A 14,981-nucleotide genomic window follows, 5' to 3' on the forward strand; every position below is an offset into this window, starting at 1 on the left:
GATGATTTTTTTGACTGTAAAATATATATCTTTGACGTTTATCTTGTAATGTGACACCAACTGGATGCAACAAATCATTTAGCTTAAGATCAAATAAAATTACCCATTTTACCCAGTCATCTGTCTGGTGCTGTGCTTCTTTGTGTATAATTAATTCCAACGATGTAAATTTCTCAAAGGAGCAGAATGTAGAATGTACCTGTAGTTAATGGCTGATCCCAGCACCCCATATCTTCTGAGTGAGACTTGGGGAGACCAATAGAGAAGCCCAGTCATCGTGTAAAAATAGTGTCAAAATGCAAATGTACTGACCATTTGTTGATGTGCACCACTTTTTTTGTCTGTCAATTTGAGTTTATTGCAGATAAACTGGTGTCTGCATTTATGACGGCCGACAATTTACAAACATGGCTTTGAGTCATATGTCTCTGTGGTCATCTCTGTGAGACAAGTATGTGCCAGACAACCTCTGTACACACACCTGTTTTGTCTCCTAGATGTGGATGCCAAAGACATATGCAACATATTTCACTGCATTCATCATGAGTTTCATGTCACAGCAGATCTTGGGGTTGTCAGAGAAAAGTCTTTTCTTCTGCTCTGGTTCGGTTGGGCATTTCTTTGTACATGGCAGAACAACGATGTCTGTTTGTTTTTTGGACATCTCTCACAGTTGGTTACTTGGAGCACATGCGTCAATTTAAAAACATGTGTAGATGAGAAATGTGTATTGATGACCAATGGCAGTTACTGCCTTATTTTTCTTTATTTATGGTGGTTGGCATCCATAGGTGTTGCCTTAGTCTTACATTGACATCTGCTGGATTGTAACAGCTTCCCAGTGTAAACTATTCACAGTGTCCACCCAACATGATCCCATTCACAACATTGCCCATTCTATAATACAGACCCCATTCAATTGCTGCCAAGTAGGCAAAAGTGTGTATTTCTAATCAAGCATGCATTCCTGCAAACCACCTATGTGGACACCTTCTTATGAATGAACTGGATTCATTTCTACATGAAAATTAAATACATCATTGATGACAGGGTATTGTAAACCAGCATTATAATGGTCCCTTGGTAGGTGGGCATACTGTGGCTTCAACCTAACCTTTTATTTAATTATAAAGAAATTATTACATGAAAAAAAAATGTACTTTTCAAGATTGCACTGCCTAGTATATACAGTATACAAAATTGTTAAAACTATCTCTAACTCAACCAACTACAGAACATTAAACATAACATGCGTACAATGCTGCCTCAAAATTAAGGCATCAGCATATAACCCAAGAACAAAATAATAACCAAACAATAGTGCAGCATAAGTACATTTTGCTGATGATTTCAATGCATGACTTTTTCTTGTAATGGAGTATTTTTATATTGCAGTGTTGCTTCAGGATTTGGATACTTCCTCCTCCGGCATCTGGTGTAACATTGTTATTTAACATTATGGCCGTTGCATCATCTCCCTCAGGAGATGGGTGTCTCTCTCTAGCTCATAATAATCATCAGTGTAATTGCAAACGGTTCATATTTTTTCACTTGTAAGTAAGGAATCATTGTCATAAACATTTGTTTGTGTAATACATTTCTGTAAAAAAATGTATTGGCCAATAGATGATCTTATTTTCTAAACACCAAAATATCAAAATCCATATCAGCCTTAAAAAGACTGTATCATTCAAGCTCTAGTCCTTACCACTGAAGTTGAGGTCATAGTCTCCTGCTGTGATCATATTGGTCACAGCACTCTCCTGTGGCTGGCAGGATAACACCACTTCATTGAGCAGGCGACACTGGGTGGGGCTGAGGGCAGCAGATGCTGTGTTTGGACTTGTCACCACATTGTTGACACAGATACGCAGGTTCTTCACAACCTGCACCTGGTTGTTTGGGTCTCGGATGTGACCTAGAAAAGAACACTTTGCTCAGTGATCCAGGACATATCATTTGGAGTCACATGGTCTCTAAAACCATACATTAAAAAGCATCTGTGATTCGTAAGAAATACTGTATGTGTTTATGCATATCTATTAACTTCCTTGTGGCTATAGTTCTTCTCTGGGTCTCACTGAAATAGTTTATTTGTATTAAAACAACATATTTAGACATTTATTTGTTGTACTTGTGGTAGAGTTACAAATTATTGTTAATTACTTTCAGAACATTTGATCCCTTTTATTTACAGAATTGAAAAGTAACAATATCAATAGGCAGGACCAGTATGCAGTGCTGAAATGATTAGTTGATTGACAAAAAAATGTACTAACAACAATTTTAACATCATTTAAGTTATAATCAAACCCCCCGTTATCATGTGACTGTAGTTCCCTGCATAAGTCATGTGATGACTACAGAGCCTAGACCTGCCTCGAGTATTTCACCATTCTCTCCCCCTGTCCACATATTTAAATATTTTCTCATAGATCTCCCGTATTTTTGACATTTCTAAAAAAAAAACAAAAAAAAAAAACAAAAAAAAAAACATTGCCTATAATGTTGATAGAAGGCATAAAGTCCTCAGGCTAATGTGGGTGGCAGTATGTAGAACATCAGCTGTAATACCAAATGATGAGAAGTCATTCACTCAAATGGCACCTGCCAATAGAAGCAGAAGCAGAAGAAGCAGAAGAAATAATGATTGAATGAATGATGAAAGAACAAACAGGAGAAGGATGGCGTACCTAAATGTCTGAGCAAGTATTTCACTAAATGGGAGGAGGCTTGCCTGTAATTAATGAAGAACATAGATTTTAGTGCATCACGCGGAGGAAAAAGACATGTGAGCCAGCATGGGAACTCAACCAAACACAAGCATATATAAGCAAAAGGCACAGAAACACGCTCCACCAATGACTGCGTTTATACTGTGTCTCCAATCCACTATCGTGATCAGCCTCTCCTACCACTTTGCCTCATTTGCCAGCAGCTGCCTTCAAAATCACAATTGAATCATAATGTGTCAGTGATGTGTACATATCCTTCAAGTAATACATGAATAAACTATGTGCTGAATTTATATGCCCTTTTGTGCTTCATTTATATAATGCAGGGATAACAGCATTTCACTTTCAACCAGGTGTCTAATTATGACCACCTAATTGTTGTCCCTTACTGTTGTAACTAGTTAAGTCAGTCATTGTTGTTCTGATATTTTAAAGAAAGTGGTTGCCTAGCGGTGATTTTAGGACAATAGGAGTACTATTGTCTAAATGTACAGGGTATGTAGAATATGATAAGGGTGGTGGGATGACATGGGGGCCTTATTTTCATATCCCAATGTTGACAGGTATGCTGAGCCATCTCCATTAAAACAAATCTCAAAAGTGAGATGTAGTTGAAAGCTCACAATAAAAGCTAGCATTCAGACCATGATTTAGGATTTTATTTATTTTCTCTTTGGTACTCATACTAGTTGTCTTCCGCTTATCTGGGTCAGGGTCGCGGGGGCAGCAGCCTCAGGAAGGAAGCCCAGACAGCCCTCTCCCCAGCCACTTCCACCAACTCCTGCTGAGGGATCCGGAGGCATTCCCAGGCCAGCCGAGACACATAATACGTTCAGCGTGTCCTGGGTGGGCGCCGAGGTCTCCTCCCTGACGGACATTCCCGAAACACCTCCCTGGGGACACGTTCAGGAGGTATCCTCACCAGACGCCCGAACCACCTCAACTGGTTCCTCTCGACATGGAGGAGCAGTGGCTCTACTCCGAGCTCCTCCCGGTTGTCCTCACCCTATCACTAAGGCTGAGCCCAGACCGCAGCCCAACCCTGTGGAGGAATGTCATTTCAGTTGCCCGTATTCGTGATCCGTTCTCTCGGTCATTACCCAAAGTTCATGGCCATAGGTGAAGGTCAGAATGTAGATCGAACAATAAATTGAAAGCTTCGCTTTCCAGCTTAGCTGCCTCTTCAATACAACAGACTGTTTTAGTGCCTGCATCACTGCAGCTGCTGCCCCATGACCTCCCGTTCCTTCCTACCCTTCTTTGTGAACAAGACCCCAAGATACTTAAACTCCTCCACTTGGGGTAGGACCTCCTCCCCGACCCGAAGCAGGCAATCCACCCTTTTCCGCTTGAGGACCATGGCCTCAGACTTGAAGGTGCTGATTCACAATCAGCTGCGAACCGCTCCAGCAATAGCTGGAGATTTCAAATTCATAGGTCAAAATAGGCCTAATAAAAAGGCACTGAATGAATATATTTATCTACATTAAGATCCTATGTAGAGCAGAGGCTGCTGGAGCAATAGAACACACTGCTCTAGTTCATAATCCCACAGCCTCTTCCTTCACTTTTACCCAGCAGATTTGAGGCAAGACAAGAGAACCGTCTACCACCTGTCTGCTCTAAGTGCAGTCACCAGCTCTGTCTCTCGCAAAAACACACACTCAATATGTACACAGCTGATAAAAAAGTAGATCATGAACACTCAGACATATCAAAGGAAAAGTGCACATGGTACAAGAACTTTTGTTGCTCAATGCTTTGAAACTGAGGACTGTTGCTTCAGTGTCATGTGAATGCTGTCATCACACAAGTGTGACACTGACATGATGGCTGCAGTTTAGACACTGGCTAATACAGCCCAGCAAAAAAAATCCTACCAATAATATTCAGTGTTTGTAATAACTGTTTGAGAGGTGCTGATTCAACATGGTCATTTGTAGGCTGCAGTTTGTGCTGTTGTAGAACTGGATCGCATCTTACCGAGAGATGTTTCAATATTCAGTGTGCCCTAATTGATAGGAAATGTGATGGGCCAAATAGTACAAACGCCTCTCAGTATAACATAATAAAATCCAACAGCAGCAGAGACAACAACCTCAAAAATTACACTCAAGTTGAGTCAACACCTCTCCAATGTATTTTTGCCTTGTAACTTGTCCTGCTCTCTACATATCTTGGTCACAATTCTTTCAGAACCATATTTAAAGGATTTTTGTGTTTAAATATAGTGTCTGTAGGTAATTTGGCCTGTTATTAACATTTGATCTTTATCTTGATATTTTATCTGTATCAGTGTCAATACAGCAAGTGTGAATGCATGCAGAACACATTGTAATTGCAGAGCAATCAAATTGGTCTGGCATACACTGTGTGGGAGCTATTTGTTTGTTACTCTTTAGTTTTGTTTGCTAATTCTAAGTAATATTTTTTGTTTGATTATTTTAGTGCTTTGTTTCATTTAGAGTTCGTTAGTATTTTCTTTAGTTGTTTGTTTAGTTTAATTATTTCCCAGTTTAGTGTTTAGTTTGTCTAGTTATTATTTTGTTCATTTGTTTTGTTTCAGAATTTGGTTATGGGCACCAGAGGGCATTTAACTAGAAGGGTAGGTGTAGGACCAGAATGCACCTGGGTGGGCCTATGGTTTTTTACCAGAGCAAGAGAGGCAGGATCCCTTTGTTCTTTGTTTGCTTGCTTCTGGAAAAACAAATCATGAAAACCCATAACCTTTGGAATGGACAATGAATTTCTTCTGCCTGCGCAAGTTACAAGCCCATAGTGCAAAGTGGCTCTTTGATTTACATTTTTGAAGTTTAGTTAAAGGTTATAGCCTATATTTTGACACATGGCCACTACACACTGATCAAATATCAGCCATGTGTAATATTAATATGTGGTCTGTACAGTGTGGCCACATTTTTAAGATAAAAAATTCCACCCAATAAACTGAAAGGTCACCTAACTCAGCATGGTTCATTGTCTGGTCTGCTGTCTGCAGCAACTTTTTTTTTTTTTTTTTCCCCAAACACAGAAGTTAGATATGGAAAAAGGAACATTGCCCAAAATAAGATAAATCTAAAAACAGTGTTTAAATGTGTCCCTACAATCATTTTCAGGTTGTTTTCTTGAAGATCAATGTCCACAGGAAAATGATTAAAACTTCAACACTGTTCATACCTGCTCTCTGTGATTACCATTCCTGTGTTTCAATACAGCATAACTGATAATTTATTTTCCATTTACAGATGCTTCCGTTTCCAGTTGTCAGACAACTGAATGAGCAACAAAAAAAAAAAAAGAAAAGAAAAGAAAAGAAAGAAATGGAGCACACCACCAATTTTACGCATCTAGTTCAGTTTAGTAGACATAGAGTACTATTCAGCAAATTAATAGCTGTATGTTTTGTGTTTTGTTTTTTTTTGTGGTGGTTCAGTTTGTAACTGAAAGACATTGGGATTGAGGTCAGAAGACTAGAGGTCAACCAATGGTGGATTTTTAAAGGCCAATATAACAATGGCAGATTTTAGCAGGAAAATCTGATATTATTGTTGTACTTATTAATATTAACATTGTTGCTACTACTTATTTTGCAGATTCAGATTATAATAAAATAAAAATCAAGTAACAAATTCATGTATTATTACAGACTAAGATACCCAGCACTGCATAAAATAATTAAAATGAGCACAACCTTTACAATTAAATATTAAAGTGATAAATACATGAATGCATCGATAATTGTAATGCAGTAACATGATAAATATTATTCTGAAATGGGCAACATTTACATTTGGTACTTTAAGTATATCTTTGATGCCAATACTTCTATACTTTTGTGTGTACGTTTTGGATGCAAGATATAATTATCAGTATTTTTACTTGCGTAAAAGATCTGGGTACATCTTCCACAACTTGGCAGAGTGATTTTATGTAAAACAATGAGAACTGCTATGTAAGTTACTTGTTTGCATGGAGCAATGCAAATTATGTTATGAATCCTTATAAAATTTCTTCTCTTATTTCTAAAGTAGTGTTGATTATTTTTTCACAGATTTTTGGAAACAGTTGCATTGTGTTCTTGGTAGTGGCTAGGCTCTGAAAACGGAAATTGATCTGGTTGTCTTTGAAAGAGTGCCACCAACAATCATACATTGTGACACTCAAATACATGATGATATATGATGCTTTTCCAATCTAACAAGCACTCAAAGCACTTTTACAACAAGTAATCCATTCACACGCACATTTGTACAGTGGCTAAGCTCATGCTCTGCTCGAGTGTTATCCATTCACACAGTATCTTGTCATGCAGGCTGCCGAGGCCAGGGATTGAACCACCGACCCTCTGATTGGTGGACAACCACTCTACTTCCCGAGCCACAGCCACCCTGCACATTAAGAATAATGTTTCTAATGTAAATTTGCAAAGAATTAGGGGATTTCATTGTCTGCAGTACATAATGTCATTAAAAGATTCAGAGAATCCGAAGAAATCTCTGTACACAAAGGACAAGGCTGAAAACCAACCGTGATCTTCGGGGCCCTCAGACAGCACTGCATTAAAAACAGAAATAATTCTGCAGAGGAAGTCATTGTAAGGGCTCAGGAACACTTGAAAAAAACATTGTCTGTGAACACATCCGTCCATGAGTTATGATCCGCCCGTCGCTGCATCCACAAATGCAAGTTGAAACTCTATCATGCAAAGAGGAAACCATATATAAACCAGATCCAGACACACTCCACCTTCTCTGGTTCCAGACTCATTTAAGATCGACTGAGGCAACATGGAAAACTGTCCTGTGGTCTGATGGGTTAAAATTTGAAATTCTTTTCGGAAATCATGGACGCCACATCTTCTGTGCTACAGATGAGAGGGACCATCTGGCGTATTATTAGTTCACAGGTAAAAGTTTTTGCAAAAACCAGCACCCATGATGGTATGGGGGTGCATTAGTGCTTAGGGATGGGTAACCTGACCATTTGTGAAGGTATCATTAATGCTGGTCTGCCTGCAGTCCCGACTAAATAACAATATTGGATTTATTAAGGATTTTGTGTGCTCCCACATGGAGGCAGGTTTTAGAAAATGGTCAGAACATGGACTCACTAACCTGCACCAACTCCATAAAAATAGCAGCCTTAAATCATTTGAACAGTTAAGAGAGGAATTTAGGCTGTCTAACACAGATTTTTTCAGATTTTTACAATTACATAATTTTCTAACAAAACATAAAGAATGGAGCCCAATCAAATTGAAAAAATCTTGACAAAAATACAAACAGAAAACTGGGTTAAGAAAGTTGTATGTCATTTTTACAAAGTATTCCTCGGCATAAATTTTTAATAATACACTCAAGATAAAAGCAAGATGGGAAACTGAAATGAATACAGATATATCACAGGACAGGTGGGAAAAAGTACGCACCAAAGCACATCTAGTTACTAATTGAAATTTGTGGAGGGAGTTTTAAATGGAAGGTAATTCTGAAATATTTTTGAACACAGGAAAAAAATGCGAAAATAAGCTCAGCATATGCAGGTAAATGTTGCAGAAATTGTGGTACACAAACTGGCTACCATAACAAACTTATTTTTTAACATAACTTATTTTGGGGAGAGCTGTTTGATGCTCTCAAAGAAGTTAGTGACTTCCTGTACAGACTGTGAAGACTGTTGGAAAAGTCTTCAGTCAAGCCTTCTAACACTGCCCCTGCTGCCGCCGCCAGCTCTCGCCTACATTTCAAGCGATGTCCAGTTCATCTCGAGTGAATCTAATATGTTGTCAATGATTTGGGACAAGGCTTGCATATTGGTCTTACTCGGCCAGCGAATTCACGTTAGCCTTCCCGAGTGGACTGCAACTAAACCCATTTGCTAATTAGCTTACTCAACGTTACGACTTCAGCTATTTCTTGTTTGGTCCGAGAATGCAACATTCACAAAAATTGTTGCCTGTTGCTACTGTTCCTATCTGGAAGTTATCCTTGACAAAATCAACATTTCGGAGATCGAATGGTCAAATCTGGACCTCTTCTCCCCTTTTGTTCACACACAGCTGCTGGGTCGGAATCCAGTCTGCTAGCCGGCTGTGAACGCGGAGCTAATGTCAGCTATAGCCATCTCACGCTAGCGATGCAACTACCTCACTTAAGCTTGATTTGTGATTGCGATGAGACTGATTATCGATGGTCGTGGTGGGTTCAGAATAGCTGGTCTCACCTTCGGACGTTAGTCGGCAGAAAGGCCTCAGCAGCTCAGCGAAATTTAGGTTGTTCTTGCGAGTCACTTTGTCCGCGTCTTCACTACATAAGACGGCCACCATCGGGACAAACGAGTCCTGAATGAACTCCTGCACAGACTGAACACATTGGGCCATGTCGCACCAGCGTCTAAACCAATTAGCAAACTAAACTGAGTCGAGAGTCCAGCAGTTTGAGAAAGCCTGATTATTTCATTGTTTAAGACCAATATTCCCGTTTGCGGACTACAGCCATGTTGAATTCACAAAACCACTTCCTGTGTAGAGATGAGAGAGTCAGGTGATGCCTGGCACAGCGCTATTTCCGTTTCCTTTCCTGCAGTTTGGTAAATCGACACCAAATGTCGTTGGAAGCTTAAGAAAGGATTGCGCGGGAATTTCAGAACGTAAAAAAATGACAAATAATGTGCCGAAATGATTATCATTTGAACTTCGATTATGTTATCAATCATAACTTCAGCATACAAAAGTATATTTGAAAAAGCAGACAATACAATAGATCATACTTACATTATGAGTATTAGTGTTGATGAGCACGTAATTACGGAAGCGCATTGCATTCACTGGATAAAAAAAAAAATTAGACTCCTTATCTCGTAATTACGAGAAAAGATCTCAAAATTACGAGAGATCCTGATCTCGTAATTATGAGATAAGGTAAACTCATGTCTATGAGTAAATTAAAAACTTGGTTTATTTACGACTGTGCCTTTGTTACGTTTTGCCATGTGACGTCGTTACCGTGGCAACAGAAAAGCTGACATGGCTGACATGCATGATTGAGTTGTTATTGTTGTTAAGCTAGCATACAGGTAGCGTAGCTAACAAGGAGACTGACGATCGCTGATGAAGCAACAAAACATATGTATTTCCAGGAAACCGAGGAAATGGCAGAGCAAACGTCGCATGACAATGGGTTATGGGATTTTCTTCGAGAGCGAGGTGTTGCAGAGGAAAACACTGACCGAATGCAACAAGACAAGGTAAGGTTAATTCCACTTTTCATGGCAAGAACCTAGATATTAGCGTTATTAACGTTAGTAGCCATTAACAAGTTCTTAGGACAAATTTGAATTATGAGCTGACAAAGTCTGTGGACTAAAAGTCTTTGTATTACTCTTTGTAGCCTTTAAGAAGAAGTGAAGTTGTTGAATATGGAGAGAGAAGATTGGAATTCTAGAAAAAAAAGGGGCTTTACTGAACATCCGAACTTCTCCTGTATGATTACAAAGGCTTCTATAGCCTACAAGTATTGACACAATGAAGAACTTAATAATCCAGGACTGTGTAGTTTTACAACTTAATTGTGTCGTGCTGTGGCTAAATATTTCTTGCTGGTAAAAGTTGTGAAATGACAATGTTGAAAGAAGTGTGGAAAAGTCATGATTGCAGTTATTTGGTATATAATAGGGCTGCACAATTTAACCAAAAATATTTCTAATTACAATAGGCTCTGTGCACAAGCCTCGTGACGTACTTCCGATTCCGCCTGAAATCGGCAAACCAGTTTCCGGTTTACTTCCCTCTCCAGTCAAAACAGCGCTAAAATAAATACAAGGAATGAAAAATGAATCAACATCCACGAAAGAAGACGAAGTATAATGTGAGAGGGACTTTTAAGTTCCAGAAGACGGTGAATGGCTCTAATGAGCACTGTTGTGTGCCACTTTGTGCCGGCTCAAGTCGCTATAACAGCGAGCTTAGCTTCCACTGCTTCCCGAAGGACACCGAACTTCGTGCACAGTGGCTGCAGAAAATATGCAGAACGGGATTTTCGGTAACTCACCATACGAAGGTATGCAGCCGACATTTCGAAAATGCCCAAATTCGAAATACCCCCAAAGGTAGACGGGTTTTAGCAGCAAACGCAGTGCCAACACTGTTTGAACACAGTTAGCACAACAAGTAACAGTAAAGAACATACGTTGCTAACGTCAGCTAGTCATCACAATGAACTTTACAAGATGCCTGCAAAATCTGTCAAAGATATCTATCAACGATGTTCATCGTATCGTGGATGCCCACTCCCCTGCTCCGAAGAGCAAACGGGAAAAAGGGTTTCGTCTCTACATCTCTAGTTACGTTCACCAGTACGAGGATAAGTGATTTATTGGTGCCGTTAGCTGACTAGCTGACGTTAGCAACGTGCTAATTTTTTAGTTTTGTGTTTGCTTCGTATGTTCTTTACTGTTACTTGTTGTGCTAACTGTGTTGACTTTATGTCCATTTCAGTGTCAGACAAAGATCAGGGCACAGGTGATGTTTCTCGGCTTGATGTCAGTCGAGGGCGGCGATCCCAAACACCGGCTCTTGTCTTGGTTGCTGTGTAACTGTTCCATTCAAACAGTGTTGGCACTGCGTTTGCTGCTAAAACCCGTCTACCTTTGGGGGTATTTCGAATTTGGGCATTTTCGAAATGTCGGCTGCATACCTTCGTATGCTGAGTTACCGAAAATCCCGTTCTGCATATTTTCTGCAGCCACTGTGCACGAAGTTCGGTGTCCTTCGGGAAGCAGTGGAAGCTAAGCTCGCTGTTATAGCGACTTGAGCCGGCACAAAGTGGCACACAACAGTGCTCATTAGAGCCGTTCACCGTCTTCTGGAACTTAAAAGTCCCTCTCACATTATACTTCGTCTTCTTTCGTGGATGTTGATTCATTTTTCATTCCTTGTATTTATTTTAGCGCTGTTTTGACTGGAGAGGGAAGTAAACCGGAAACTGGTTTGCCGATTTCAGGCGGAATCGGAAGTACGTCACGAGGCTTGTGCACAGAGCCTATTATTTTGACTGATATTCCAAATGTAATATGATTTGTAAAATGAAATTGAAATATGTATTGTTGAAGTATATATGTATGGTTCTGATGTGAGTTTACAGGGATCTGTACCAAACAGATCACTGTCATATATGTCAAATATGATTTTAGATCAGACCATCTCTGTCCTGGAACAGGAGAGGAGGAGGAGGAGAGGAAGAGGTAGAGAAAGAGAAAGACAGGAGGAGGAGGGAAGCAGAGGAGGAGGTGTGAGGTTAAGAAGCAGAGGAGGAGGTGTAGGAGGAAGTTAAGATGGAGAGGAGGAGGAGGGGAGGAGGTTAAGAAGCAGAGGAGGAGGCACATTACAGACTATCTGTGGCCTTTTAGCTGGTTTGAAGAAAAGTAAACCAAACCCGGCCACATTCTGCCATTGTCAGCAGGATACAGTGATGGTTTAGCTGTGTTTCAGACAAGGGTTTTTTTTTTTTTTTTTTTTTTTTTTTTTTTTTTTTTCTTTCAGTTAGTTTAGGTTTTTGTTTTTTTGTGGTTGAAAGAAAACAGCAGTGGGCACACCAAGTGACCTTTTGACTTGCCATCTTGGGCCCTCCTTCATTGGGGTGCTGTTACCCATGCCTCTACTGGCCCACTAGCTCCAGGAGTTGAGGGACCAGCTACCGCTGGAGTGAGTAGTGGTCAATCCACCTCAGTCAGAGTCAGACCCTAGTTAGCTGAGTGGTTCTGATGATGCTGTTCACAGAATAAAAGGGGAGAGTGCTCTCCTACCTGTGCCAGATTGTTCTGAATCCCTGGTGGTGTCTTTGTTCATGTATTGTGAGTACTATGCTTCGCGATCTCCTCTCCTTGTCGAGTTGCTAATGTTAACAGAATTTTGAACTGCCACTGATGGTGTGCTTTTTGTGTTACAGTGTCTTCTTCCACGTCTGTGCATGCCTTGCCTCAAACCTGCTTCATCTGAGCTTCCTTAGTTTCTACCCACTCCTTTTGAGTGCACCTTGTGTTAGTTTTTTTGCATCTACTCCTTATGAGTGTGTTTTCTGTTTCACCTTTTGTATTTAAAAATAAATTGGGTTATTTTTATATCTCTGTCTCTGGTCTGCATCCTTGGATCCTAACAAAATTCTCAGACGAAAGCCTAACACTTGTATAATCATTTCAGCATTTTCCTGCCCTGATCTCCCAGACTCTCCTGTCAGCATCCTCAGTCCTCGCCTGTCGAGCTCCTCCAGTCTGTGGATGGTTTGTCAAGGGGTTTGCCAAGCTGGCTGCACCCCTCCACAAAGTGGCTGCTGATCTGGTAGGAAAGAAAAACATTCAAGGCCAGGGGGTTGCACTGAGGGATGCTTGGACCCCCCAGTCTGAGCAGTTTTAGAGAATTCAAGGCAAGGTTTGTGTCTTCACCTGTATTAGTTTATGTTAACTTCAACTTCCCTTTCATTTTAGAGGTAGATGGCAGTCATAACAATCAGGGGACAGTCCTTTCCCAGGAGCAGGATGGCAAGGTTAGACCCATTGCCTATGCCATGTTGTTGATGCAAAAATGCCCAAAGAGTGCAAAAAGTCAACATATATTAAACCTGAGTGCTGCTCTCTGATGCGCACTAGTCTAAGCCAGATACTTGAACCTGAAACTGACACAGCTTAGAAGACTGTTTTTATCTATAAACAACAATATTAAACATTGAATACAAGACAAGTTGCATTCATTTCTTATGGCTCTTTATGCAGCTTTTCCAGATTAATTTACCTGTCACAGTGTTTTGTTTCATAGTATCTTCTTACGTTATATTCTTTCATGACAGCCACACTGTCACGCACAGAAGACAAACAGCTTTGTCCTTCATATCTGCAAACATACTCTGCCTCCCACCTGCCTGGAAACCCCTGTTTTCAAAGTCCACCGTCCGTTTAGCCATTTTTTGGGGAGAGGGTGGCTGAAAGTTGATCACAGGTAATGGGCTCAATCAGGCCGCTGATGAACCAGTGGAGCAGGGACTCACGCTCGCTTTGATTGACGTGCCAATGCACTGGCAGTGCATTGTGGGACTTGTAGTACTATTGGTGCGTGCAATATACCAGCGGGCCAGCTCTAATAATAATTAGATACGATCATGTGGTCCAAAGATAATTCCATCATAATCATAATTCATCATAATCATAATTCCGCGGGCCTTGAGTTTGACATATGTGTCATATACTATTGAAATCACCGGGACTCAACAGGAATATGGACAGGTACGCTAACGGCACTACGTCCAGAAGATGGCAGTGATGCAATGATATGCATTGCAGCTGTGGTAAGACACCAAAGAAGAAGGAAAATCTACGTTCCAAATCGCCTTCCGGGTTAATGGAAACGTTCGTCCCAGATGTTATGTTGTTGAACAAGATGCTGCTAGTTTTGTCTGAAGACCTTAAAGAACACCTTGCTTTCCTGCTGACGATTGATGCCGCAGGTAAATAAACGGTCTGTCAAACATATGTCAAATATGTTCATGGCCCGCGGGCCCTGAGTTTGACATATGTGCTTTAAACTATTTATCACAAAGCAACCCACATTTACTACCAATAAAGAATGATGTAAGCAAAGTCCAACACTTATTCTTTAACTTAAGTTTTGATTATTTATTTGCAGTTGAATAAGTATATATTAAGCAAGGCCAAGTGAACAGCTCCATCAGGTTTAAATGGACATATTAATGAATTAACATTAATGAACATATTAAGTCAATCAGTATATAATCAAATATAGTAAAGGAATCTTTAATAAGGCTGAAGCTGATCTAACACTCATCTAATGGAGAGGGGGAGAGAGATTAGTCTTCAGGCCAGTGCGACTTTTCCTATCCTGCAGAGATGTGGAACTTGAAAAAACTCACTACTTCATCCAAAGTCCCGTCCTTGATGTAGCACAGTGAGTGAAGAGGAACTTGAACTCCAATTTATAATCCACACAGTTGGAACGTGGTTATTCCTCCTGTGCTCTATCTAGTTTACTGTAGAATTTTCTAAGTCCTCCTTTGCGATGTAAGGCTTCTCACATACTCCTCGATTTTGGTTGAGGTTGAAGAGACAAAGGAAGAAGAAACCGTTCTCTCCTACATTGGCCAGTTTATACCCTTTCTCTGAATCCCTCCTCTTCATTGTACAAATTGTTTTAGAGACTAAACTGACAAAGCTAGTGCGTGGGCCACTTTGTGTGCATATCCT

The 14,981-nt window shown here is 40.2% G+C and overlaps 1 protein-coding gene across 2 annotated transcripts in view; it reads right to left on the minus strand.

Moving 5' to 3' along the window:
* Positions 1-9,275, minus strand: part of trappc8 (trafficking protein particle complex subunit 8) — a 60,146-nt gene extending 50,871 nt beyond the window's left edge. For both annotated transcript variants that reach the window (XM_076727302.1, XM_076727301.1), the window contains exons 1-2: positions 8,958-9,275; positions 1,709-1,918 (exon numbers count right to left, since the gene is read on the minus strand). In XM_076727302.1, the coding sequence (XP_076583417.1) occupies positions 1,709-1,918; positions 8,958-9,114 (367 nt within the window). In that variant the 5' untranslated portion in view covers positions 9,115-9,275. The remainder of the gene's footprint in view (positions 1-1,708; positions 1,919-8,957) is intronic.
* Between the last annotated feature and the right edge of the window lie 5,706 nt (positions 9,276-14,981).

The sequence above is a fragment of the Chaetodon auriga genome, chromosome 3, assembly GCF_051107435.1.
Source record: "Chaetodon auriga isolate fChaAug3 chromosome 3, fChaAug3.hap1, whole genome shotgun sequence".
Lineage (NCBI taxonomy): Eukaryota > Metazoa > Chordata > Actinopteri > Chaetodontiformes > Chaetodontidae > Chaetodon > Chaetodon auriga.